The sequence below is a fragment of the Ixodes scapularis genome, unplaced genomic scaffold, assembly GCF_016920785.2.
Source record: "Ixodes scapularis isolate PalLabHiFi unplaced genomic scaffold, ASM1692078v2 PGA_scaffold1__304_contigs__length_218370807, whole genome shotgun sequence".
Classification (NCBI taxonomy): domain Eukaryota; kingdom Metazoa; phylum Arthropoda; class Arachnida; order Ixodida; family Ixodidae; genus Ixodes; species Ixodes scapularis.
The window spans coordinates 15,956,318-15,984,134 of record NW_024609846.1 but is presented as its reverse complement, the minus strand read 5'-3'; the positions used below and the strand labels follow the sequence as shown (position 1 = coordinate 15,984,134).

At 49.6% G+C, this 27,817-nt stretch overlaps 1 protein-coding gene across 1 annotated transcript in view; it reads left to right on the top strand.

Moving 5' to 3' along the window:
* The window catches only part of LOC115324519 (chymotrypsin-like elastase family member 2A), a 55,264-nt gene that overhangs the window by 8,271 nt on the left and 19,176 nt on the right, over positions 1 to 27,817 (top strand). The window contains exon 2 of the mRNA XM_040221135.1: positions 26,388 to 26,568. Within this exon, the coding sequence (XP_040077069.1) occupies positions 26,388 to 26,568 (181 nt within the window). The remainder of the gene's footprint in view (positions 1 to 26,387; positions 26,569 to 27,817) is intronic.

The following is a 27,817-nucleotide window of genomic DNA, read 5'->3' as shown; positions in this document are numbered from 1 at the left end:
TCGCGAGTAGCACAGCAGCAGGTATGCTGTCTTTCTTCTCAACCGTAGCTTCTTCAACGCAGTGATCGGGCCATTTATAATTGGGTCTCTGGAGCCACACTGGACCTTCCCACCAAGCTTGGGCAGCCCTCAGTCTTTCGGCGGAAATTCCCCTAGTGAGAAAATCGGCCGGGTTATCCCTTCCTGGACAATACCTGAAGTGGGAATTTACTGTCAGCCGTTGAATCTCTTCAACTGGATTTGCGACAAACGTTTCCCAGCGCTGCGGTTGCCCTTGAATCCACTTCAGAGTTATCATGAAATCTGTCCACATGTAGCAGGTAAAGTCCTCTGTGTCAAACGTCTTCTGGGCGTACCTCAAAAGCCGTGCTCCAATGAGTGCTCCTATCAGCTCTAACCGTGGGAGCGCATGCCGTTTGAGTGGGGAAACCCGAGCCTTTGCTAGTAATAGGCGAGTATCGACGTTCCCTTGATTGTCAGAGTATCGAATGTAGACTGCAGTGCCGTATGCTTGAGGACTGGCATCCGTGAACACATGCAGTTCGGTAGACCGCTCCGATCCTCGCAAATCGTGGAATAGGAATCGGGGTATGGCGAGTGCTTGAAGCTGATGAAGTTCGTTGCACCAGATTCTCCATTCATTGCTGATTTCTACAGGAACCTCAGCGTCCCATAATATATCTTGTTCCCACAGCTTCTGAAAGATCATTTTCGCCCGAATCGTGAATGGTGCGATTAGACCCATGATATCGAATATTCGCGCCGATGCTTGGAGAATGAACCTCTTAGTGTTGACTCGTGACTCCAGTAAACTTAGGACGGCTTCAAGTGACACCCTAAAGGTGTCTTCGGACGTGCTCCATACCACACCTAAGATCTTTGTTTCTGGAGTTCTTTCTGCAGGTCCATCAGGAATTTCGTCGCCACCTTCAGTGAAACGCCTTTGTAAATCCTTGTAGTTTGATGTCCACTTCTTCATTGTCACTCCAGCAGCTTGCATAATTTCTTGAGTTTCCGTGTATATTTTAAAGGCGTCATTCTCATTTGCGGCTCCAGTGAGTAGGTCATCGACATAGAATGACTTCGCTAACATCTCGGCAGTCTCTCTGTGTCTGTCAATATTCTGAAAGTGGTGCTGGAGCGTAGCTGTGAGTAAAAAGGGGCTAGAAGTAGTTCCAAAAGGGCACGCGCGTCATTCTCCATTCTTGCAATGGCGGTAGAGTCAGTCCCACACGAATCGGGTGCGCTCGTGAACCAAAGAAACCGAAGAGCATCCCGATTCTCCGTCCTGATTGAAACCTGTAGAAACGCTTTTGAATGTCTGCTGTCATTGCAACCTTCCTAGTTCGGAACCACAGTAGGATCTGTAGCAGCTCGCCTGACAACTTAGGGCCTGTTGTCAAATGAGAGTTGAGACTGTCTTGTCCCTGTTTGTGCGAGGACGCATCGAAAACTATTCTCACTTTTGTTGTGACAGTCTGTTCTCTCACTACTGCATGATGTGGCATATAGTAGAGATGTTCGGGCTCATTCATGACGTTATTTGCTTCTGCGTCGGGAACAAATTCTGCGTTACCGTCTTGCAGGTACTGACGAATAGCGTTGTCGTAGTTCTCCAGAAGGACTTTGTCCCTCTGCAGCTTGCGGACCAGTCCACGCAGCCTAGCTTCTGCCAGGTCTCTGTTGTTGTCGAGCTGCTTCGTCAAGTCGGTTTTCCACGGAAGGGATACTTCATAACGCCCTTCGCTGACACTAACTGATTACTGAAATCGTTCGAGTACCTGTTCTTTATACGCTGACGTGACCATAGTGCCTGAAATTCCAATGTGTTCCAGGCCCCAAAAGGCTAGTAAGCTTCTTTCTTCCTTTTTTTTTTTGAAGTGCGTTGATACGAAGTGCGCACGCAACCACGTTTGACTGGTTAGTCAAGGAACACGATGCTTCCGTCGGTCCTTGCACAGTCAATCCAAGGCGCGTATTGACAGCCATTATTGATTGGTCTGTATTTCGGGTGACTTCTCCCTTGACAATTTTCCAAAGCTGGTCGGCTCCAATCAACAAGCTGATACCTTCAGCCGAAATGGTTCCTGCAAATAGGCACGCATCTGCGAGGCCTTTGCCTTGGATTTGCAGAGACTGTATAAATCCAAGGTGTACTGGGAGCTTCTCGATGTCGTTGCAAATATACTGTCACGGGTGGTGACCAAAAAAAAAAACAGGAAATAAACAGAAAGAAATAAACGTTTAATGTGGCGAACTTGTGCCAAAAATCAACGAGTAGAAAAGATAATAATAGGGCGTCGCGGGCGTCGCGGGCGTCGAAGTCGGCGTAGCAGCAGAGTCGAACGCAGGTGCGAAACTGACTGCGCTCGCCTGGCGGAATCCCATGTACCCTCGTGGTTTTCTGGATCGTTCGGCGTAGAAGGTTCGGCGCGTAGAATATTCTAACCTCGAACAAGCAATATGGTTCTCGAATTTACCAGAACATTAATTTACAGAGTCAACAAAAATGTGCCTCCGCGGCCAGGAATCGAACCCTGGCTTTCAGCGTGGAAAGCAAGCGCGATAACCGTTAGGCCACGCGCGCGCTGCCTACTTGGCCAGCTGCGCGTGCGGCATTACTCCCCCCTTTAAAAAAAGTGCATCGTCCCGATGCAACCCAAAAACAAAACAAAGCAAATAAAAAGGACGGTAAACTAGAGAGTCATTTGGAACACATAAGGTCCACAGTCCTATCGAGCGTAGTACGGCTTCAGTCGCACGACGTGGACGACTTCCGGTCGGGGAGGGCGGCGTGAGGAAGTCCGTGTTCCGTCGGGCATCACCTCGTAGTTCAGATCCCCGAGTCGACGAAGCACTTTGTAGGGTCCAAAGTAACGTTTAAGGAGTTTCTCACTGAGGCCGCGGCGACGGATGGGCGTCCATACCCACACCCTATCTCTGGGCTGGAAGTGGACGTCACTGCGACGAAGGTTGTAGCGGCCGGCGTCGACGCGTTGCTGGTCTTGAATCAGGAGTCGGGCGAGCTGGCGAACTTCCTCGGCGCGTTGAGCAACCGCCTGGGCGTCGTCGCTCTCGTTGTCAGATGGCTCATGGGGCAGCATGGCGTCCAGCATGGTCGTTACCTTCCGACCATGTACCAGCTGGAAAGGGGTGAATCCAGTGGTCTCTTGAACCGCCGTATTGTAGGCGAACGTGACGTAGGGAAGCACCTCGTCCCACGTCTTGTGCTCTACGTCGACGTACATAGAGATCATATCGGCGATTGTCTTGTTGAGTCGCTCCGTCAGCCCGTTGGTCTGCGGGTGGTACGCAGTTGTACGACGATGGCTGGCGTGACTGAGTCGGAGGATTTCTTGGGTCAGTCGTGCCATGAACGATGATCCGCGATCTGTAATCAGAACTTCTGGAGCGCCGTGCCGGAGGACGATGGACTCAATGAAAAACTTGGCAACCTCCGCAGCAGTCCCCGAACGAAGAGCTTTCGTTTCGGCGTACCGTGTGAGATAATCTGTGGCGACGATGATCCAGCGGTTCCCCGACGTCGAAGGCGGAAAAGGACCAAGTAGATCCATTCCGATCTGCTGGAAGGGTGCAGTTGGAGGAGAAATAGGCTGCAGGAGTCCGGCCGGCCTCGTCGGAGGTTTCTTGCGTCGCTGGCACTCGTGGCATGATCGTCTGTACAGGTGGACGGTCTTGGGGAGCTTTGGCCAGTAATACTTTTCACGAATACGGGCCAGTGTCCGGCTGTATCCAAGGTGTCCGGACGTCGGGTCGTCGTGACATGCTTGAAAGATCTCCCCTCGAAGGTCGGTTGGGATTACCAGCAGCCACGGCGAGTTGTTGTCCCCGAAGTTCTCTTTGTAGAGTACACCTTGTCGAATGGCGAAGGTCGGCACGGCTCGTGAGAAAACACGGGGTACGGTACCGCCGCGCCCTTCCAGGTGCTCGATTAAGGCTCGCAGCTCCGGATCGTCTCGTTGACGTCGTGCCATGTCATCGGTGTTCACTGCCCCTAGAAAGCACTCGTCATCATCGTCGTCGTTGCTGCCGGAAGGTGTTTCGACAGGGGCCCTGGACAGGCAGTCAGCGTCGCTGTGCTTGCGTCCTGACTTGCAAACCACGGTCATGTTGAACTCTTGTAGCCGGAGGCTCCATCGAGCGAGGCGTCCTGACGGGTCCTTGAGGCTCGCAAGCCAGCAGAGCGAGTGGTGGTCCGTGACTACGCGGAACGGGCTTCCGTACAAGTACGGACGAAATTTCGTGATTGCCCAGACGACCGCAAGGCATTCTTTCTCAGTCGTGGAGTAATTTCTCTCTGCCTTGGACAGTGTCCGACTTGCGTAGGCGATGACTCGTTCGGTGCCTTCTTGTACTTGAACTAGTACCGCGCCAAGTCCTGCGTTACTTGCGTCAGTGTGAATCTCGGTGTCCGCATCCTGATCGAAATGTCCAAGAACCGGAGGCGTCTGGAGTCGTCTCTTCAGCTCGTCGAATGCCTGCTGCTGTTCCTCGGCCCATTCGAACCTCTCGGCGTCCTTCGTGAGGTTTGTGAGCGGTGCGGAAATTCGTGCGAAATCCCGAACGAAGCGACGATAGTAGGCGCAAAGTCCAAGGAATCTTCGCACGGCCTTTTTGTCTGTCGGCGCTGGAAATGACGCGACGGCGCGAGTCTTCTCAGGGTCTGGGCGCACGCCTTCGTTGCTAACCACGTGACCTAGAAACTTCAGTTCGTCATAGGCGAACCGACACTTTGACGGCTTGAGGGTGAGTCCAGCGGTCCGTATGGCTTGAAGAACAGCTCGGAGTTGTCTCAAGTGTTCGTCGAAGTCGCTGGAAAATACCACGACATCATCGAGGTAGACCAGACAGCTCTGCCACTTCAGTCCTGCCAGTACGGTGTCCATAACACGCTGGAAAGTTGCTGGCGCCGTACATAGACCGAAGGGCATTACCTTGAACTCGTACAGCCCATCCGGCGTGACGAAAGCTGTCTTCTCTCGGTCCCGTTCGTCGACTTCGATCTGCCAGTAGCCGCTCTTCAGGTCCATCGATGAGAAGTATCAAGAGTGGCGCAGCCGGTCTAACGTGTCGTCGATTCGGGGGAGTGGGTAGACGTCTTTCTTCGTCACCGCGTTCAGCTGCCGGTAGTCCACGCAGAACCGAAGCGTTCCGTCCTTCTTCTTAACCAGTACGACTGGAGAGGCCCACGGACTGCTTGATGGCTGGATTATGTCGTCGTTCAGCATCTCTTGAACTTGCTCCTGGATCACCTCCCTTTCTTTAACGGAGACTCTGTACGGTGATCGATGCACAGGGCGCGCGTCGTCCTCGGTAATGATGCGGTGCTTCGCAACGGCTGTTTGGCGTACCTTCGACGACGTCGCAAAGCAGTCACGGTATTCGGAGAGGAGGTTAATCAGCTGCCGTCGTTTCGGGTCCGGAAGCTTAGGGTCGATGTCGAGTTGCGGTGGCGACGTACCGTCTTGCTGAGGTGGCGAGGATTCATCAGTAATGGCAGCGATTTCGGCGGAGTTTCGGAGATCCTCGACGTGGCCAACGGCTGCACCTTTTGTGAGGTGTTTCGTTTCATTCCGGAAGTTCGTCACGAGGACCACAGTGCGGCCATCCTGAAGTTCAGCTACTCCTCGTGCGACGCCTATTCCTCTTCCCAGAAGCAACTGGAGGTTACCTTCCAGAAGAACTTCGCTACGGGTAGCTGCATCGGTCACGACGGGTACGACAACACTTGATCGCGGCGGTAGATTCACATGGTCGGCGGCGAGTCGGACGGCGGCTGACGCAGTTTGGAGTTTCTCTGAAGGCGGAACAGGTGTCCGCAGCGTCAATCTGTTTTCTCCAAGGTCGATGACGGCGCCGTATTCACACAAAAAGTCCATGCCAAGAATGACGTCTCTGGAACAGTCTTGTAGAATGACGAATTTCACAGTACACATCTCGCCGTGAATTTCGACGCGAGCGGTGCACCTTCCGACAGGCGTGATGAGGTGTCCTCCGGCGGTTCGTATCTGCGGTCCATCCCACGGCGTCGTGACTTTTCGAAGGTGGCGAGAGAGCCTCCCACTCGATACTGAGTAGTCTGCCCCGGTGTCAACGAGTGCCGATGCGTTTTGGCCATCAATAACAACGTTTAGGTTGTTGGACACCGTTGCAGGCGCGTCGGTGCAATGCGGGGCGTCGAGAGAGTGGGAGCGCTCCGGCGTTCTTGGAGGCTGTTTGCTTCCGTCGTTTTCGGCAACGTCACCTCCAGGCGTTGCCGCACTCAGTTTCCCCGACGACGCAGGGGAGACAGGCTCTCTCGGCGGGATCGTGGCGCTGGGGAGGCTGAACGTCGTGGCGATGGGGAGCGGGCTTCACGGCGGAGAGACGACACTGGGGAGGGCGAACGTCGGAGGTACTCCTCGATGTCGCGAGGGCGTTCGCCGTACCTCGGGCGTGGGTCGTTCGGGTGGAACCCACGCAGGCCCATTTGCCGGTAGGGACAACGACGGTAGATATGGTCGGCCTCCCCGCAGTGGTAGCAGATGGGTCGTCGATCCGCTGTCCTCCACACGTCGGTTTTCCTTGGCGCCTGCTGTTCTCGGCGGTCGTACTGACGTACTTCGTCGTTGCGTCGGGGGTACGCCTACGTTGATGGGTCTCGTCGTGGCGCCACCGGGTAGTGTTGAGCAGTTGGCGACGGTCCTCGGGCCACTGCGGCGTAGGTCAGCGCCAGCTTATCGGCTGCGGCCACGCTGGCAGGAGTCTCCGGTTGAATTGCGCGCTGAACTTCTTGGCGCACCACTTCGGCTATCGACAGCGAAGCCGGCTGGTTGGCAGCAGGCAGCAGCTTCCTTAGTTCTTCCCGGACGACGTCCCGGATGATGTCGCGGATGTCCGGGATGCTGCAGCTGGACGGCGAGAGGGCAGCGAAGCCGGGAAGTCTCTGGTAGTGTGAGGCCCGTGCGTGAAGGGCACGTTCGATGTTGGTGGCCTCAGTAATGAAACCCTGGACAGTCGTAGGCGGGCTCCGCACGAGGCCCTCGAAGATGTTTTCTTTGACGCCGCGCATTAGGACCCGCAACGTTTTCTCTTCGGGAGCGTTTGGGTCGGCGCGGTTCATGAGGCGGAGAACGTCTTCGACGAAGCTTGTGACGCTCTCGTTTGGCCCTTGGTGTCTTGCTTGGAGGAGTTCTTCGGCACGCTGTCGTCGCTGCTGGTTGGCAAAGGTGCGTCGCAGCTCGGCCTGGAACTCTTCCCACGTAGAAATCGACGCTTCGTGGTTCTCGAACCAGGTGCGCGCCGTGCCTTCCAGAGCGAAGTAGACGTTCTGACGGCACTGCTCTGGTGTCCACTGGTTATGGCGGGCCACTCGTTCGTAATGCTGTAGCCAATCCTCCACATCCTCATGGGCCTCACCATGGAACGGCGTCGGGTTGCGTGGGGCGACGGGCAGGTATACGACGCTGGTGGTGGACGGGTTCTGGGACGACTGGCTGTCCATCGTTGGCCTCGTTGGCTGCTTAGGCTTGGGCGGTAGAGGTCCGAATTCCGGGTGTAGACCTTGGGTGCGACGACTGAACCGGATCTCGAAAGTGCTTTCGTCGGTTCTTCGTGGGCTAGGCGTCGTACTTGCACTGCGGGCCCTCGGAGGGGTACGCGGCAGGGGCATGCGGTACCCCGCACCTCCACCAAAATGTCACGGGTGGTGACAAAAAAAAACAGGAAATAAACAGAAAGAAATAAACGTTTAATGTGGCGAACTTGTGCCAAAAATAAACGAGTAGAAAAGATAATAATAGAGCGTCGCGGGCGTCGAAGTCGGCGTAGCAGCAGAGTCGAACGCTGGTGCGAAACTGACTGCGCTCGCCTGGCGGAATCCCTTATGTACCCTCGTGGGTTTCTGGATCGTTCGGCTTAGTAGGTTCGGCGCGTAGAATATTCTAACCTCGAACAAGCAACATGGTTCTCGAATTTACCAGAACATTAATTTACAGAGTCAACAAAAATGTGCCTCCGCGGCCAGGAAGCGAACCCTGGCTTTCAGCGTGGAAAGCAAGCGCGATAACCGTTAGGCCACGCGCGCGCTGCCTACTTGGCCAGCTGCGCGTGCGGCAATATAGTACCTCCACCGCTTCTAAGACCTACTCTGTCTGATGGTATTGACTTCTCAAATTCACTTCAACGATCTGTCTTTGTTGCTTTCGCGGCTGGGTTGATCCAAAGATGATAATGTTGAGGTTTGCTTCACCGAGCACCCGCATTTTGCATCGACGAGAAACGTCTTCTCGGACGAATATCCGTTGACTCCCACCGGCTAGAATTCCCCTCGCATAGATGTAGGCTCCGTTACCGGCGACCCATGGCCTGAATGTCTCCACCAAGACTTGCGGCTTCTCCTTTCCTCTGTTGCTGTCATCAGTGAAGGCATTTAATGCCTTGGAATCTTCCTCTTAGGCGTCGTCCTTCGCACCCCTTCTGCGGGGTTTGCATATGGTTGTCGCGTGCCTCCCTTTGCACGTGCCACACGATATACGCCGTCTGCAGTTCCGTGCTTGATGAGGTCTCATTGTACACTTGTAACAGCGCCAGTCTTGTGCGAGTTTGTTTTTCTTTGCTTCTCCCTTCTGTGTCACACTCTTCCGTCTTGTGCGTCTGCGAGCCGCAGAAAAAGCAATCTTTAGGCGCCGGCTTCGTACGATTGTGAAGTACTGCTGCTGATGGCATCGAGTATGGTATTACAGTGGGCTCAGCAGACCGACCACTGCCTTTTGTAGCTCGGTCTGAACCATGCCTCCTCTCTCGAATCCCTACTTCGACCTTCAAATGTCCCGAAATTCCGTCTAGCTCGCCGCTTGCCAATGCTTTTGCCGATGTGCTTGGGCCACTGAAGCCTTGCCGCCGGTAATACTCTATAACGATGTCGCTAGGTAAATCCTTCAACAAAATCTCGTACAACATAGCCGAGTACGAAATGGAGTCGACTCCTAAAGCTTTAGTCGTCTGATCTGGATCTGAACCCTGTCAAATAAATTCCGCAGGGCGAATATGTCGCTGGATGATTTGACATTTTGCAGAGTCCAAAGCTTAGCTAGGTGATCTTGTATTATAAGTTTGGTGTCGCCAAATCATCCCTTTAGAATTTTCACTGCGTCGGAGTAGCAGGAGTCCGATACTTGGATGCCAGCGATAGCCTTGGCAGCTGTTCCGGTGAGAAGTGATCTCAGGTATTGAAACTTGTCGATGTTCTGCAGTTGCGCATTTTCGTGGACGCTGTTGATGAACATACCCCAGAAGGACTGCCACTCTCCAATATACCCGTCGAATTTCAGCATCTCCAGCTTCGGTTGCTTTGCCACCAACGTTGGAGTTTCCTCGCGGTGTCGTTCTCCCGTTTGAGACGTCGCTGGAGGTGCCGCAAATGCCTGACTGTACTTCAGCCGGTCAATGTGGTACATCAGCGTCACTAGAGCGCAGGCCACTTGATCTTCGTAATTCATTACGCTCTCGTATTCTTGCTCTAAATCTCCATCTGCAACAAATTGATCCAACTCCCGGTTCAGGGTCTTGAACTCCTCGCTGTTGCGGCTCAATCGTTCGTGCAACAATATAAGGTCTTTCAGGTCGTAGGCTTCGTTTGAAAATACTGTACGGACCTCATTGATTAGCCAGTTTGTTTGAGCGCGACGAGCCGTCCGTTTTGTTCTGACCCGTTCCATGTGGTCAGATCGTCCTCCGGTTTTGGTAAGGGCCGCTGATGAGGCGACGAGTTCCCGGGTTTCGGCACCAAATGTTCTGTAAAATAACTGGACGATATTACTGTTTAAAGCATGGAAATGGGTTTCTTGGGATGATACCCGTTTCAAGCTCGCACCGTGGCGGATAAAAAAAAAATTGATGCTTGCCCCTAAGCCGGCTGTCGTGATCGTCGTCGTCTTCTCTCTTTGGCCGATCGCTGTTGAAAATATTCAACAGAGGACGCGGATACAGGCGACCGCGAAGATCTCTCCGCATCTGACGTACTGGTGGATGTCCGCCTCGCGCTTTTGGTGAAGCCGCTGTTTTCCGGGGGGCATGAGGAACAGTGCTTCCGACTTTTTTGTCGACCATTTGAGTCCTTTGGGTTTCAGGTACTCTTCGATGATATAAATAGCACTTTGCAGGGAGCTTTCAATTTGCCCGTTACGGCCCTTGTTTATCCATGATGTTAAGTCATATCCGCGTATAAAGTGTGGTATAGATTCTTAATTTACCTCAGTGTTCGGGGAATATCAACCTCGCAAACTTGAAGAGGGTCGGTGGTAACACCCAGCCCCGCGGCGTCACCCCCTTATTCAGTTTAACGTCCTCAATGGACTCTTCCCCTATCCTGAAAGTGGCTTTCCTGTTCGTAAGAAAGTCCGTGATGTAATTTTACGCTCCTTTCCCGACATTGAATCAGTTCAGCGTCTCCAACATCGACAGGTGTCTAACGTTCTCAAATGCCTTCGCCACATCTAACCCCACGATCACTTTCGCGTCTCGCGTTTGCTCCTCTATAATTTTGTATTTGAGCCGCAGCATCATGTCGCACGCCGACAACTTTGCTCGAAAACTGATCTTGGTCTCCGGATAAAGCCCATTTTCCTCCATGTACGTACTCAGCCACGTCGGAACGACGTGCTCCATGAGCTCACCCACGCAAGAGGTGAGTGATATCATTTAGAAGTTTTTGAAGCCCAGTTTCTTCTCCGGGTTGGGGATGAAAATAAGGTTTGCAAGTTTCCACTCAGCAATATTGTCCCCTTCTACCAGGACTCCTGCATGTACGCTGCGAGGTTGGCGATAGACCTGTCGTCTAAATTACAGAGCATTCTGTTGCTCACTCTGTCCGGCCCAGCCGCTGACTTAGACCTCAGCCTGTTAATCTCCGCTCTGCCCTCAGACAAGGAGATCGGAACGTCGTGTTCCGAATTCTCTCCCCCTCCGCAGTCCGGGAGGGGTTCAGGTCCGGCCGGATTGATGTACGTGTTCCGAACTTTCACGTGTTCATTCTTAGTTCCGTCATATTTATACGCCAGTCTTTCCACCTGTTGTTTGGACGCCGACTTTTTGGTATCCGGATCTAAGAGGTGGCGAACAAGTTGCCAAGTACACGCGCTACTTAAAATCCTCCCCATCTGATCGCAGATGTCCCGCAATTTTGCTTCGTGAGCACGACTGCGCGCTCTTCAATTTCCTGTTTAAAGCCACTATCTGTTTTCTGGTATTCCGGTTTCATTTCCTCTGTCGAAGACGGTCCTGTAACCCTTTCTTTGTAATCCAGAGATTTATTAATCTCGTGTCTACCACATCGTTGTCATTTCGGTTTCCACCGCACGCTTACGCGTGAAGTCTCTAAAGTTCCAGGGCCACGCGGTGTTTTTACTTGACCTGTAAGACATGATTGGCCAATTACCAGATCCAGCCGACTTCCTAAAACTTGTTGGGTGAGCTGTTCATATGCCGATCCCTCAGCTCAGCTGCCGGGTCCCTTTTCTCCAAATTCTTCCTAAAGTTCTTCAGTGAGATCATTATCCCCTTGATGCAGTCGCTCTGCGAGATACTTATATCGCTGATGCAATTGCTCCGGCAGAGTTTGAAACATTCCCAACATGCGTTCCTCAGAGGCCTTGCGCCATTCATCGTCCTGGCTAGATTTGGCCTCAAAGTTTGCCTCAAATTTCACTTTTTTAGGTCTATCACTGTCTCTGTGTCCTTATCTATTTTGGGTTTGTCCACGCCTTTCGCCTCTTAGCCGGCAGCGGAGCCGCACTCTGCTCCTTTGTTTTTCCTTCATTTGGCTTTTCCGGCTCTTGGGATTGTTTCGGAGATGCTGTATGAGGCTTAAGAGCTATTTGAAGCTCCGCAATCTGCCTACTCATCACCACTAGCTCTTTTTTAAGCATGCGATATTCTGCCTTAATCTTAAACATTTCTTCATCGCGTTTATCCTAGAAGGCCATGTCCACCCATCCGACTTTTCGGCTCGATTACTTGGGTCTGGCTGGGTTGTTGAGGACAGCGCCTCTGGAGGTCCCCACAGTCCCGGGTCCGGACTTCTTTTGCTTCTCTTCTTGCCGTTGCGGACACCCCGGGAAAGAGTCCGATCTCCCTCTCGACACGCTCCGGTTTCTTGACTCACTTGTGCGCCAGAAGTAGGCGATCCTGTCATGATTGTAAAACAGATTGCAGAGATTCTAGGCGAGCCTATAACCGACGCGGACATTGACATCTGTCACAGGGTGCCCACACAAAAACCCACAGAAAAAAACATAATCGTACGCCTGGTACAACGAAGCAAGAGAAACTCTTTGTTGCAAAAATGTAAAAAGAAGCGCATGACGACTTCAGATCTTGGTGCTGCTGGTGCGGCATCCCCCGTGTATGTGAATGAGCACCTGACTCGACAAAGCAAACAAATTCTGGGAGCAGCGATCGCTCGAAAACGTGTCGTAGAATGGAAATTTGTTTGGTCATCGGGAGGAAGGGTATACGCACGAAAAAATGAAACCTCACCTACTATCAGAATTGCTGACCCCGACGACGTAGAAAAAATGACGGGGTAATCTCGGTTATTCCCTAGATCTTATTTCAACTACAATTTATATTTTTAATGGATGAAACATATCCGATAGAATGTAGATATTTTGACGACTCATCATTTAATCTCACGTTCCGCAACTTTGAGAGTAGTTTTTCTGCAATCCACGTTAACACCAGGAGTATCAATAACAAACGTGACGACCTGGAAATTTTTTTTGAATCTTTGAGCATGCGCTTTGACGCACTACTTTTTTCTGAGACCTGGATTCCCGAAAATGCTGAACCACCTTACTTTAATGATTATAAATGTGCCAGCTTAGGCAGAGAAAATAAAAGAGGAGGAGGTGTTGCCATCTATTTAAAACAAAATATTTTTTGGTATGTTGTTGAAAATTTCTCTGTGATCACAGCTGATGTTGAGTGCCTTGTTTTAGATGCCAAAACTGTTATTATTGCTGTTATTTATAGACCCCCCACTGGTAATAAGGAAGATTTTTTAATTTTTTTTGGAAGACTTACTATCTTTTCTTGGATCGACCTCCAAACCATTTTTAATTATGGGTGATACAAACATCGACCTACTAAAATGTAATAGTTACGTAATAGAGATGAATAATCTCTTATCTGCTTGGGGATGTACTAATGCTGTGACACTGCCCACCCGAGTGACTTTAGAAACTTCTAGTTCAATAGATATATGTATAACTAATCTCAACGCTAGGGAAGCCACATCTGGCATATTTACACAAGATATAAGCGACCACATGCCAGTTTTCTGTCTGACATCTTTCTATCGTGGCAAAAATACACCGAAACGCGATACTTACTCTTACCGACGCATAAATGAAGAATCACTGCAAATTTTTTTTTGTCCTGCTCGAGCAAACAAACTGGGAGAACGTCCTTTTGGAACGTGACCCCAACCTTGCGTATGCACTTTTTTCTAACAAATTTAAGCTTTGTTATGACGTCGCTTTTCCGCTTATTCAAGTAAATAATCGTCAAAAACATGTACGAAAACCTTGGATTACAAATGACTTATACAGGCGTATTAAGATAAAAGATAGGATGTACCATAATTTTATTAAATATAGGCACCAAAATATTCTCATCGAATTTAAAAAAACAAGAAATAAATTGAACTCCGACCTTAAAAAGGCCAAATCCGAATATTATCAAAATATATTTTCAAGGGTATTCAATGACCCAAGAAAGATATGGGAAACTGTGAACGAAATTACCGATAGGAAAAAACGTGTGCAGGGAACGCAAAGTGTCACTATCGACGGCAGGAACGTGAGTGGACAGGAAATGGCAAATCTAATGAATATGCATTTTGTTGACGTTGGTTCACCACCAGAACACGAAGACACTTCGCAATGCTGTGTCACAGACGCAATGACTTCCTTATCAAGCACGATAATGCTATTTCCAACTACGCCATATGAAGTAGAAGGGCTTATAAGTAAAATTAAAAATAACGCCGCAGCTGGCGTAGACGACTTCAAGCCAAGGCCTGTCAAATATGTCTCCCAACAAATATCTTATATCTTGTCACATGTAATCAATCTTACTCTAGAAACTGGAATATTTCCTAACGAACTAAAAGTTGCAAGAGTTACTCCAATCTATAAGGGTGGCGGGGAACACCTTCTACAGAATTATAGACCAATCTCGGTTTTGCCAATTTTTTCAAAAATATTTGAAGGGGTTATAAATTCTAGATTAGACAATTTTTTTTCCAGGCACAATGTATTAAACAAATCTCAATATGGCTTTCAAAAATCTAAATCTGCAGAGCAGGCACTTGTAGAAGTAAAGGATAAAATTATAAGCAATATTGAAAATAGATTATACACCTTAGGCTTGTTCCTAGATTTTAGAAAGGCCTTCGATACGATCCAACATGACATATTACTAATTAAGCTTCAAAGGTACGGCATACGTGGGGTTGCTTTGACTTTAATAAAAGACTACCTCCAAAATCGCAAGCAGTATGTTTATATTAACAACCATTATTCTAATTCACTCAAAATAAAGTACGGTGTTCCGCAAGGGTCTATTTTAGGCCCGCTCTTATTTCTTCTTTATGTGAATGATATCACAAATATTCTGGGATCCCCTGAGCTGGTCATGTACGCAGACGACACTAACGCATTTTTTGCTTCAACCTCTAAAGCGGCCTTAGAATGTATGACAAATAATTATCTAGACAATCTATCAGTGTGGCTTCAAAATAATAAATTACAACTAAACGTAAAAAAAACAAAATATATAATTTTCACCCCCGTTAATAGGTGCGACAACACTAAGGTGACAATATATTTTGAAAAGGAAATTATAGAGGAGGTTACAGAACAAAAATTTCTTGGTGTGTGGTTCAATCGGGAGTTAAGTTGGAACACGCACATAAATAAACTGAGCTCTGAGCTATCCCGAGCCATCGGATGTATTTATAAAATAAGAAATCTCATACCTTTGTGGCTAAAAAAGAATATATATTACGCTTTATTTTACTCCAAACTGTGTTATTGCATTTTAGTCTGGGGCACGACATCGGCAACCAATTATAATAGGTTGATCATCTTACAAAAAAAAATTCTGCGACTATTTGAAAATTATAAAGGTAAGCCTCAAGATCTCCCAACTGAACCGCTGTTCAGCAAATATGGCCTACTTAAAGTGAATCAAATTTATTATTTTAAATTGTTACAGATAATACACACAAAAAAACTCTTCGCAATTCCGCCAGAAAACACAGCGTATCACACTCTTAGACATAGAATCAGACGACCTCCAAAAATACGTACCAATTACGGAAAACAAACGACATGCTTCCAAGTCGCCAAAATCTTGAATAATACGGAAGATCTAATAGATTTTAACTGCAATATACTCCAATTCAAAAAAAGACTAAAGACACTTCTGGTGGGCAGTGACATTGTGTTCTGATATATCTGTACTGTGTACTTGTTAAATCATGTCCATATTTCACTTTTGAATTGTTAAAACATGTTTCTGACCAATATGTTTTTATCCTTCTTTGCTGAAAAAAATTATCGTGGAATATTTGATCGATCCTGTTTTTTACTGTTTCTGAGTTGTATAGAATTTTATAGGTTCTTTTCTCTAATTTTCATGTTCAAAAATCAATGTACCCCGCACTGCTGTGTTAGAACTGTAAAGGGGACAGAGACCTCGTCAGGCATCACGCCTTTAGTCTCTGTCCACCTCCCGGTCAATCCGGAAAGAAAGAAAGAAATAAAAAAAAAAAAAAAAAAAAAACTTCTGGATCTCCATTGATGCTTTTCCCATCGGCTCCTCCCCACTTCGGCCTCCTTCGCCTTCCAGTCTTCCTCTTCCCTGCGCTTTCCATTTCCTCTTTTCTATCGCATACCGGGTACTGAAAGCTTTTTTGCATTTCCGGTCTGCTGTCAAATTACCTTTACCGCACAACTTACACTTGGGCTCGCATACGTGATCCTCGGTGGGGCTGAAATTCCGCATCCCCGACAATTAACTTGGGCGCTGACACATACGCCTCATCTGTGTCCTAACTCGCAAAATCGGTAGCACATCTCATAGCGTTTACTGCAGAGCACGCGCTTCAGAGCTACACCGTAGCAGTACATCCACATCGACACTGTCTCGTGTTTCAAGGTTACGATTGCCGAACTGGAGTTGCCCAGCTTTTGAACGCCAAGTATCGGTGGGTTCTTCGGGTGTCCAAAGGGCCTCCGTCAGTTCCTGTATTGTCAATCTCGGGTCGATGACGGGTGCCCCAACCCGCCCGTTGTCCTCGTGAGGCGCGAGGTACGCCGAGATTTCGTAGTCGTCGTCGTAGATCTTGATAGACTTAATCTTCCAGCCTCCCATGTCCGGGGTGCTGAAAATCAGGGTGCCTTTCTTATCGCTAACAACCAGCACGTCCTCTCCTTGACCCTTAAGCAACGGAATTTGCGCAGCCCTGCGCACCGCCACACTCAGCCTGGCAATCAAAACTTTTTGCGAGCGCCAGCCCGTTCTTCGGCCGAATAATTATCTTGTAGTCGTTCGCCGGTAATCGCGGGAGATGCGGCGCAATTGAACGCTCCGCGATCTTCTGCTAAGCTTCTTATACCCGGCGTTCACTTCCCCCGCCATCTTCTCGCACTCCCGAAATCGGCTCCATGACCTGCCCTCGCTTCGCCATTTTGGCTTCCTCGCCGTTTGCCACTCGCGTGGTTCTGCAGCTCTCTGAGCTGCAGAACCCCCCCTTTCGTGGCCAATCCTTGGTTCTCACTTCTTCGGGTGTAATTTCGGCACCCTCTACAGTCACATCCATGGTCATCGTGCCTCCACTGCGGGGTTCCGAAGCGAGCACCGGGGGCTTCGGCCGTCGACGAGCCGCCGTGTTCGTTTACCGGTAGCATTAGGATTACCTAGGCGGGACACCTGGTCGACACAAACATGACCGTAAAATGCTCAAGAGTCCACTTACAGTAGTAACATAGTTCTCCAGATGATCCTTGTAACTTCCGACAGGAGGTCGTAAACATTATTTCCACAAATCGGTACAATTTTTACCAGACGAAGCAACTTTCCACGGATCCGACCCGGGCCACGATCACACTTCTTGGACCCCACGCGGCTTTCATCAACGGCGAGATGAAATAAAAATGCAGCGTCACAGGCCTAACGCGCGTAGAACGGCTTGAGTTGGACAATGTGGACCACTCTGGGTCGTGGCTGGTGGCGTCCTGAAGGTCGGGTTCCGTCGGAAAGCACCTCGTAGTTCAAGTCCCCAATGCGGCAAACGATTTTTTCGAGACCGAAGTAGCGTTTTAATTTTCTCGCAGAGGCGGCGGTGGCAAATGGGCATCCACACTCACATCCTGTCTCCGGGCGGGAACTCCAGGTCGCGGCGACGAAGGTTGTACCAGCCAGCGTCCACACGTTGTTGGTTCTTTATCCGATAGCAGGCTAGCTGACGTACCCGTTCTGCCCTTTGGGTGACAAGCTGGACGTCGTCGGTACCGTCGTCCGTCGGGTCGGAGGGCAGCTTGGCGTCGAGCATTGTCGTCACCTTCCTGCCGTGCACCAGAGGAAAGGTTGCAACACCTTATCCCATGTCTTGTGTTCCACGTAAGCGTATATCGAGATCATGTCGGCGATGGTATTGATTAGTCGCTCCGTGAGCCGTTGGTCTGCGGCTGGTATGCCGTGATTAGGCGGTGGTCGATCTGGCTCAGGCGGCGTATCCCATGCGTCGGTTGCGCCATGAACTACGAGCCTCGGTCTGTAATCATAAATTGGGAAGCGCCGTGTCGGTGGACTATAGACTCAACGAAGAACTTGGCTTCTTTCAAAAAGGTTCCCGACAGGAGTGCATTCGCCTCTCGTGCCGGACGGGATGTTGAGTTGCACAATTATCCAACAGTTTCACTGCCGCGACGTTGGAAAAGGTCCAAGTATATCCCTTCCAATCTGCTAGAACGGTGTAGTCGGGGGCGCGATCGGCTGCTGGAGGCTTGCCGGCTTCGACGGCGGTTTCTCCCGTCGCAGGTACTCGTGGCACGATCGTGTGTAGTGGCGGGCAGTCATTGGAAGCTTTGGCCAAAAGTACTTCTCTCGGATACTTGCGAAAGTCCTGCTGTAGCCAAGGTGACCAGATGTCGGGTCATTGTGGTAGGCTTGGAAGATTTCTTCTCGAAGACTCGTTCGGGTTACGTCGAGTTACTCTCCTCGAAGTTCTCTTTGTAGAGAATAACTTTCCAGAGGACAAATGTTGGTAGGGTACGTGAAAAGGCTCGGACAATTGTTCGCCTCGTTTCTTCAAGTCATCGATCAGTGCGCGAGGTACAGGATTGTCCCGATGGAGCGCTGCCATGCCGTTAACGCTCACTACGTCAAGAAAGCGATCCTCGTCATCGTCGTCTTTCGCACAGACCGTAGCTTACTCGACGGGGGCTGTGGAAGGCAGTCGGCGTCGCTGTGTTTTCGCCCTTACTTGCAAACCATGGTCACGGCGTACTCTTGCAGTCGTAGGCCTCATCGAGCGAGGTGTCCCGATACATCCTTCAGGCTCACTAACCAGCATAGCGAGTGGTGGACGGTGACCACTCCAAAAGGACTCCCGTACAAGTAGGGGCGGAATTTTACGAGGGTCCAGACGCCGGCCAGGCATTCCTTCTCAGTCGTCAAGCAATTTCGTTCCGCGATCGACAACGTCCGTCCAGTGAGGACGATCACGCTCTCGGTACCCTATTGTCGTTGTACCAGTACTGCGCTGAGTCCTGCATTGCTGGCGATCGTGTGGACTTTTGTTTTGAGCGATTGCACGAATTGGCCAAGAATCGGTGGCGACTGCAGTCGTTCCTTTAGCTCGGCAAATGTCCGTTGTTGCTCTTCTCCCTATTCGAAGTTCACGCCGTCTTTTCTAAGGTGCGTGAGTGGTTCAGAAAGCTTGGCGAAATCCCGAACGAACCGCCAGTAGAACGCGCAATGTCCCAGAAATCTTAGTACGGCCTTTTTCGTTGGTGGGAAGTGGAGATGCCATTACGGCGCGAGTCCTCTCAGGGTAAGGAAAAACACCTTCGTTGCTCATAACCTGGCCTAGAAACTTCAGTTCGCCGTAGGCAAACCGGCACTTTGTCGGGTTGAGGGTCAGTCCGGCGGTCCTGATTTCTTGAAGAATGGCTCGAAGGCGCCGGAAGTGCTCGTGGAAGTTAACCGAGAATACCACGACGTCGACGGGGTGAAGGAGAGAACTTTCGCCTTTGAAGTCTGCCAGCACGGTGTCCATGACACGTTGAAAGCTTGCTGGCGCCGTGCACAGTCCGAAGGGCATCACCTTGAACTCACAGAGTCCATCGGGCGTGATGAAGGCAGGCTTCTCTCGGTCCCGTTCGTGGAATTCGATCTGTCAGTGGCCACTCTTCAGGTCTATCGATGAAAAGTATTAGGAGTGGCACAGCCGGTCAAGTGTGTCGTCGATGTGGTAGAGCGGATACACGTCCTTCTTCGTCACCGCGTTGAGCCACCTGTATTCTACGCAAAATCAAATCGTTCCGTCCTTCTTTTTCACGAGTACGACTGGTGAGGCCCACGGGCTACTTGAAGGCTGCATGATGTCCTCGTTGAGCATCTCTTGAACTTGTTCATGAATGGCCTCTCTTTCCTTTATGGAGACCCGGTACAGTGGCCGATGCACAAGGAGCGCATCGTCGTTTGTAACGATGCTATGTTTCGCAAGTGTTCGGCCCACTTTCGACTGAATCGCAGAGCAGTCCCTGAATTTGGCAAGGAGGACTCTGAGCTATCGTCGTTCTGTGGCACTGAGCTTGAGATTAACATCAAACTGCGGCGGCGATGCAGTGCACGGATGAGATGGCGAGGGCTCATTGGAGATCGCGGTGATTTCGGCGACGTTCCGGAGATTGTCGACGCGTCCTACAACGGCACATTTCGTGAAGTGCTATGCCTTCTGTCGGAGGTACGTCACGAGGACTGCAGTAGTGCGTTCATCCTGCAGCTCTGTTACGCCCCTTGCAACGCCTATTCTTTTGCCGAGAAGCTGTTGGACGTCTCCTGCCAAAGAAGTTTTCCGCAATCGACAGCATCGGTCACGACGAGCACAAGAACACTCGACCGCGGAACCGGGTTCACGTGGTCCGCAATGACTCAGTGGGCGGCTGGCGTCGTTTTGGATCCTGCCAAACGTTGTTGGGCTTTCACAGCTTCAACTTGTTTGCTGCAAGGTCAATCACGGCACCGTGCTCACACAAGAAATCTACGCCAAGAAATACGTCTCTCGCACAGTCCTCAAGCATGACGAACTTGACTGGACAGGTTTTCATAAATTTCGACGCTAGCAGTGCACCTCCCAACAGGAGTGATGAAGTGTCCATCGGCGGTGCGTATTTACCTGCCGACCCACGGTATCGTGACTCTCCGAAGGCGACGGGGCAGCTCCCCACTGAAACCTGTGTAATCTGCTCCGGTGTCCACGACTGCCGACGCGTCGTTGCTGTCGATAGCAACGGTGAGGTTGTTGGGCACCTTTGCAGAATCGTCGTTTTCATGCTTGTCGTCCCTAGAGTAAGGACCCTCCGACGTTCATTGATGATCTTACTGCCGGACGTCTTTTGCAACTCCATCTCAAGGGGTCGCCGCGATTAGCTTCCCCGGCGAGGCATATTTCACAGGCTTTCCCGGCGGGACCTAAGAAAAGGCAATGCAGGGCTTCGCGGTGAAGGCGAGCGATATATTCGGCGAGGAGACTGCTCAAGAGATGTCAAGCGGCGTAGGTAGTTGTGGATGTCCCGAGGTCTCTCCCTATAGCGTGGTCGAAGGTCACTGTGCGCAAACCCTCACAGACCCAGCTAGCGGTAGGGGCATCTTCCGTAACGTCGTCGGCTTTTACGCAATGGTAACAAATGGGGCGTCGGTCGGCCCTTCGCGCACGTCGGTTTTTCTCGGCGAGGGTTGCTCTGGTCGGACGTGCTGGACTTGTTTTTGGCGTCGAGGTTACTGCGGCGCTGAATTGTCCCGTCGAGATGGCGCCTGGTTTTAACGGGGAGCAGGCGGCGGTCGTGGGGTCACTGCGGCGTAGGTCAACTTCGGCTCCCCTTACGCCCCCATGGTGACGGGAACCTCTGGTTGTAGCGACCGGTCAATTTCTTCGCGAACAGCTTAAACGATGGAGAGGGATGCCGGAGAACTGGCCGCAGGAAGCAACTTTCGAAGCTCGTTCCGGACGACGTCCTGGATAACCTCACGGATGCCCCTGATACCTTCACCAATGTCGTCGCTAAGCAGCGTGGAGGCAATGACGTCTGAATGCCGTTGAGTAGTAGGAGGCGCGTGCTTGGAGGGCGCGCTCTGTCTTCATTGCCTTCGTGATAAAAGCTACGACTGTTGCCGGTGTGTTTGTGGACGAGGCCTCCAAAGATGTCGTCCCTCACCCCGCACATACGGACACGCAGATTGTTGTTGTCGTTGCTTTTCGGTCGGCACGTGCGCACAGTCGCATGCCATCTCGGATGAAGCTGGTGACGCTTTCGTTGGGGCCTTGTGCCCTCGTTCGAAGGAGGTCCTCGGCGCTCTCCCATCGTTGCTGACTGACGAACGCCCTCCTTTCACCTGGTACCGTGACGTAATCGAGGTTTCATAATCCTCGATCCAGTGTTGCACCGTGCCCTTTATGGTAAACTAGACGTTCTGCAGGCATTGCTCAGGCGTCCACGCATTATGCCGGGCCACGCGCTCGTACTGGTTGATCCAGTCCTTGATGTCTTCGTAGAGGTTGAAGTGGAGGGGAGTCGGAGTACAAGGGGCGTTGGCGTACGAGGGGCGTTGGCGTACGAGGGGCGTCGGCGTACGAGGGGCGTCGGCGTACGAGGGGCGTCGGCGTACGAGGGGCGTCGGCGTACGAGGGGCGTCGGCGTACGAGGAGGGGCGGGCAGGTAAACGACGCGGTAGGCAACAGCGGGAGTCTTCGTTTGCAGGCCCAGTGGGCTGATGGTTTCGTCTACTTATTCTTCTGTAATAAGTTCAAGAATCCGTTAAAGTCCAAATTTTTGGCGGGTCGACCTTTGGTGTGGCTGCTTGCTCAGGACTCTGTAGTTTGCACGGACGGTCTTCTTGAGCCCGGGACTCGGATTGCCCGGCGAGGCCTCAGAGGGGCGTCCTTCATGGGTTTCGGTGCCCCGCACCTCTAGCAGAAATGTCACGAGGTAATGCGAGGGATTATTATTTAAATATGTTCTTCGCGTCTTCTTTTTTTTTTTTACAAAAACGGTTATCATCAGCTGCTATGTTTTAGTGATCTATGCAGCATATCACTGACTAAGAATTGCACTCGCTACAGAGCAATAAGAGTTTCCAAAGCTCAGTTTCTGAAAGCAGGAAAAAAACGGTCTACTTTAAAAATAGCTCATACACTGTAGCAGAATATATGACTGGGCGTGTTGGTACATCACTGAATGGAAAGCGCCGAATAAAAGAGGACGAAGAAGGGGAGAAAGACGAAGCGCACTCTCAACTGTAGGTTTATTGAAACAAACATTGACTATTAGTACCGCCTATCAGGGTGTTGGCTCAAAATGAAAAACTCGTTATCTGTTAAGTGCAGTGCCGACGCAGTAATACACAAACTCTCCCCTTGCTCTCTTATACGGAATGCCTCATGTATTTCTCGTGCTGTTTTGTTAGCGTATCTCCCCAAAACTGTTTTTTCTTCCAATTCCGGGCCACATGGGCACTTATCACAATGTACAGCAAGATTGCCCGACGGGGACTGTTTTAATGACCAGGCATGTTCCCCGGCCCTCTCATTTCTGCAACGCCCCGTTTGGCCCACATACGACTTCCCGGAACTCATTGGAATGTTATATACCAGTGACGTTGCGCACTCCACGTATTGCTTAGCGTGTTTCTTTTGACAAACTTTACCTTCTCCCTTTTCGTTTTTTTATTATTTAACACACATGATACAGCTTGGATGGCGCTGAAACCACCACTGGTACTTCAAAATTAGCCATCACGTTTTTAGATTGTGAGATAGATTGTGAATGTAAAGAATCACCGCCGGTCTTTTTAGTTGCCTGGAAGGAATATGATCGACATCTTTTTTTTTTTCATCTTGGAAACAAGGTTATCCGCTACTTCCCCCAAGAAGCGATCGGGTACTCTTCGCATTTTAGATGATTCACCTGCGTGAGGAAGCTTTCATCCGCGACATGGTGGCATGATTTTGACAGCGAGTCTCTCATTAGGCACGATGCTGTTCCCCTTTTGACGAGTATGAATTGCGCAGAATTGAAGTACAGAACCTCATTGTTCTTTAGTGTCAAGAGCCACAATGTAAACTGCCCTTTTAGAGCGATCGTAACGGAAAGGGATACGTAGCAAAAAGAAGTGTGTGTGTGTGTGGGGGGGGGGGGGGGGGGGGGGGAGGGGGGCTTCCTTAGTAGGCATATGGCCGGCATTGAATTGAGTGGCCCATTCCTGTTGCGAAACTCGGAGGCTGTCATAGAATTTTTCACGAAGTGCGACCAGTCCTACGGCGGAGCGTTTTCTATTGACGTGGAAGACCTTTTCTATTCCATCTCGCATGACAAGCTTTTCCGAACGGGAAAAAAGTGAATTGAAGAAAACGATGGAATAAGCTTCAGAAATTCGAGCGGAGTAATTGTGGTGCCTTTTTTAGAGTTACTACAATGCTACGTTAACTCAGCCTTTGTGTCCTTTGGGGATGGTGTTTACGTTCAAAAGCGAGGCATATGTATCGGCTCCCATGTTGCCCCAGTGCTCTGCGGTACATGTTTGGCTGAATGTTGAATGTGATAAGGGAGTACGTAAGGATATCGAATAATTGGGGGAATTCACAATCAGTCGGCATGTGGATGACTTTTTGGTGCTTGCCCCGAAGTTCGTTATTGTTAGCATGGGCTTAATCAACAATGTGCTGGATTGTTTTAACTTGAATTCACATGGATTGACGTTCACCCATGAAACAATGACGAAGGGAAGGCTGCAGTTTTTTGGATTTGGGCTTCAACTTCGTAGGTGACCATGTTTGTTGGAAATATGAGCTGCGAACTAAGAAAGGGGTTCTGCCCTTGAATTCTGCGCAATCTAAACTCGTTAAAAGGGAAACAGCATCGTGCCTAATCAGGGCCTCGCTGGCAAAATCATGCCACCATGTCGCGGATGAAAGCTCCCTCACGCAGGTGCACCGTCTAAAACGCCGAGGGTACCCCGATCGCTCCTTGGGGGAAGTAGCGGATAACCTCGTTTCCAAGATGAAGAAAAAAAATTACGATCTCATTCCTTCCAGACAGCTAACAAGATCGGCGGTGATTCCTTGCATTCACAATCTATCTCAAAATAAAAAAGTGGCGGCTCATTTTGAAGTACCAGCGATATTTTCAGCGCCAGACAAGCTGTCTCATCTATGTTCAAAAATAAACAACGAAAATAGAGAGGGTAAAGTGTGTCAAAAGAAACACGCTAAGAACTACGTGGAGTGTGCAACGTCAATGGTATATAACATACCAATGAGTTGCGGGAAATCGTGTGTTGGCAAAACGGGGCGTTGCATAAATGAGCGGGCCAGGGAACATGCCTGTTTAATGAAACAGTCCCCGTCGGGCAATCTTGCGGTGCACTGTAAGAGGCGCCCATGTGGCTCGGAATTGCAAAAAAACAACAGTTCTGGGAAGATACACTCACATAAGAGCGCGAAAAATACATGAGGCATTCCGCATAAGAGAGCAAGAGGAGAGTTTGTGTATTAGTGCGCCGTCACTAAACCTAACAGATAAAGAGCTTTTTTCTTTTTGAGCCAACACCCAGATAGACGGTATTAATAGTGAACGTTTGTTTCAATAAACCTTCAGTTGAGAGTGCGCTTCATCTCTCTCCTCTTCTTCATCCTTGTTTATTCAGCGCTTTCCATTCAGTCACTCATAGACTGGCTTCGAAACGCACAGTCTGAGGTAACTAGCCGCTGCAACAAAATTTAGTGATTCCAATATTTTAGCAGAATCATCTCCTCCTGCGGCTTGCTGCATATGCTCACATAATTCTTGGTTCACTGAATTTCGTCGAAGCGGCCGTTCCAATCAGTGTGTGTTTACAAATATTCCCATTTACACAGGCAAGACATTAGACAATGCCACGCGCGTAGTTGAGCGAGAACGTGCATGGCCGAATGGTTACCGCGCTCAACTGTCGCGTGTAAGATCTGGGTTTCAGTCCAGGTAGCGGAATGTTCTTTTATTTATTCTTTCTACTTGTCGTTCTCGTATGTTCGAGAACTTTCTCATCTGATCGTGTTACGAACGTTCTAGGCGCCGAACGTTCTAGGCCGAATGTTCCAAAAACCCACACCGATACAAAGGTGCTCCGCGTGGCGGGCCGGGGTCAGTCTCGCCCAGCGTTCGATCCCGCTGTTACGCCGACTTCGATGCCCGCGACGCTCTGTTGTTATCGTCTGCTCTCTTTTTGTTTGGGGCACAAGTTCGCCCCATTAACCGTTTATTTATACCTGTTTATTTCTTCTTTTTTTTTTGTCACCACCCGTGACATTCTGGTGGAGGTGCTGGCTAGCAAACGTCCCAGTTCCGGGTGTTGGCCTTGGGTGCGGCGACTTAATCGGGTCTTGGTAGTGTCTTCGTTGGGTCGTCATGGGCTTGCTGTCGGACTTGCCCTGCGTGCCCTCGAAGGGGTACGCTGCAGGGACCCCATCCGGTACCCCGCACATCCACCAGAATAATACGGGTGGTGACCAAAAGAACAATAAATAAACAGCAATTAATAAACCTTTAATGGGGTAAACTTGGGGTGAAAAGTTGCGAACAAACGTTTGCCTGGTCATTCAAATTTGTTTACAAAGACATTACAGTTCTACACTTCACTTAATAAAGTTAAAGCAAGAGTGCAGGCGAGATGTTTAAAATCTGACATTTTAATACAGTGGAGTGGGAAGAGTTGTCCCGTCCTGTTTCCCTGCTCTGGTTAAAAATGTGAATACTTCACTTGCTCTCTATTCTGTTTATATACTAAGGTTTTGGCAAATCATTGTAGCCACAGCGTACTGAGAGCATCTCGTCTATGTTCTGACGCTACAATTCAAAGTAAGTACTTCGTGCTACTAATTATAGTTAACCATGAAGAGTCGAACACTTTCATCTAAAAACCACTCTGCTAGCACTCTGTTTTATATCCCGGATCTCAATTAAATGTACCGCTCGGCTATTTTTTCTCCATAAAGCATTACCTCCTACTAATTCCACATAACCATTACCAATAAAACGTTTCAAATTCGTTTCGTTCAGAGAATTGTGGACTTGTTACAACAACGCCAGACTCGGTGATAAGTGAACGCATTTTGAACGGCACAAACGCGACTCCTGGAGCATGGCCATGGATGGTTGAAATTTTTGATGCAAGCGGACACCGCTGCGGTGGAGCCCTGATAACCTCCCGACATGTGTTGACAAATGCTCACTGTCTGACGTAAGCAATTTTAGACATATTATTATGTAAGGTTCTCATTGAATGAGTCCCAAAGCAGTCTAAAATAATTTCTTCATATCAACAATTATCAAGTGTTTTACGAAACTCAAGAAAAACAAAATGCCAGTGACACTTCCCTTGAAAGTACTGCCGTATTTTCAGGAACGTGGTGTGCACACGGCTCATAGTTCGCACCTCGTACATAGTAGATGACGTCAGTTGCGAGTATAAAGTATAAACAACATGTAAGCGATTTGTTGAGAGACGAGACGAACGACGGCGACCCGCTTTGCTGCTGCTCGGTCGCTCGAGCGACGAGGCAAACCGCAAGGAAGCAGCAGGAGCAAGTGACCAAGGATATGAGCGACTTTTTCTAGCAATCCAGAAACCGAGCGACGCGACAAAAGAGAGTGAGAAATCTTCGTCGCTCGTCGCTGACTCTCGTCGCTATCGCCGTCGCTAATCTCGTCAATCGCTAAATCGCTTACATGCGATTCAGCCCTAAACGTCAGTTATGAGTTAAAGTCAGTTGTGAGTTAAACATCAGTTCTGAGCAGGGATGGGCAAAATACATGCAAATATGTATCAAAATACAAACACAAAATACTTCGTCAGAAATGTATTTAATTACAAATCTAATTACATTTCCAGAAAAGCATTCAAATACAAGATACAAATACACCCAAATGTATGTGGTCTCCCTCCAAATACTTTTCCAATTACATTCCTCAAAATTTGCGTCAGCGACTTCAGGGCACCTGCAACAGGTTTTTGGGTATCTTATATTAATTTTGCATCGCACACTAGGGAGTTAGTGTGCGAGGCTCTAGTAACGTAACAGAAATATAATCACAAAAACAAAAATGTAATCAGCTTGGACGTAATAGGTGACAAAAGTACAGAGCCTTAAGCAGCTTTTTTTGTCGATTACATTTTGGTATAGGCCAGCAAAGAACCGGGACGACCAAGACGCGCAGCGCTAGCTAGAGAATTTTTTATTGTTGCAACTCAGATGTGGATGGAAACCAGGCTGGAAAGCATCACAAGTTGTCACAGGCACTTATTTAGCCAGTCTGCCTGTGAACGTCGATTTCGTCACTATTCTTGCCCTGGACTAGCACCGTAATCACAAAGTCACTAAACACTTGTGCTTGATTGAGAGACACTGCATTTGGTGCAGAACGTAGTTTTCTTCCTGCTCTGGACAGTGACAATAAATTTGAGGGATGTAATTTCGCCCACAAAATTG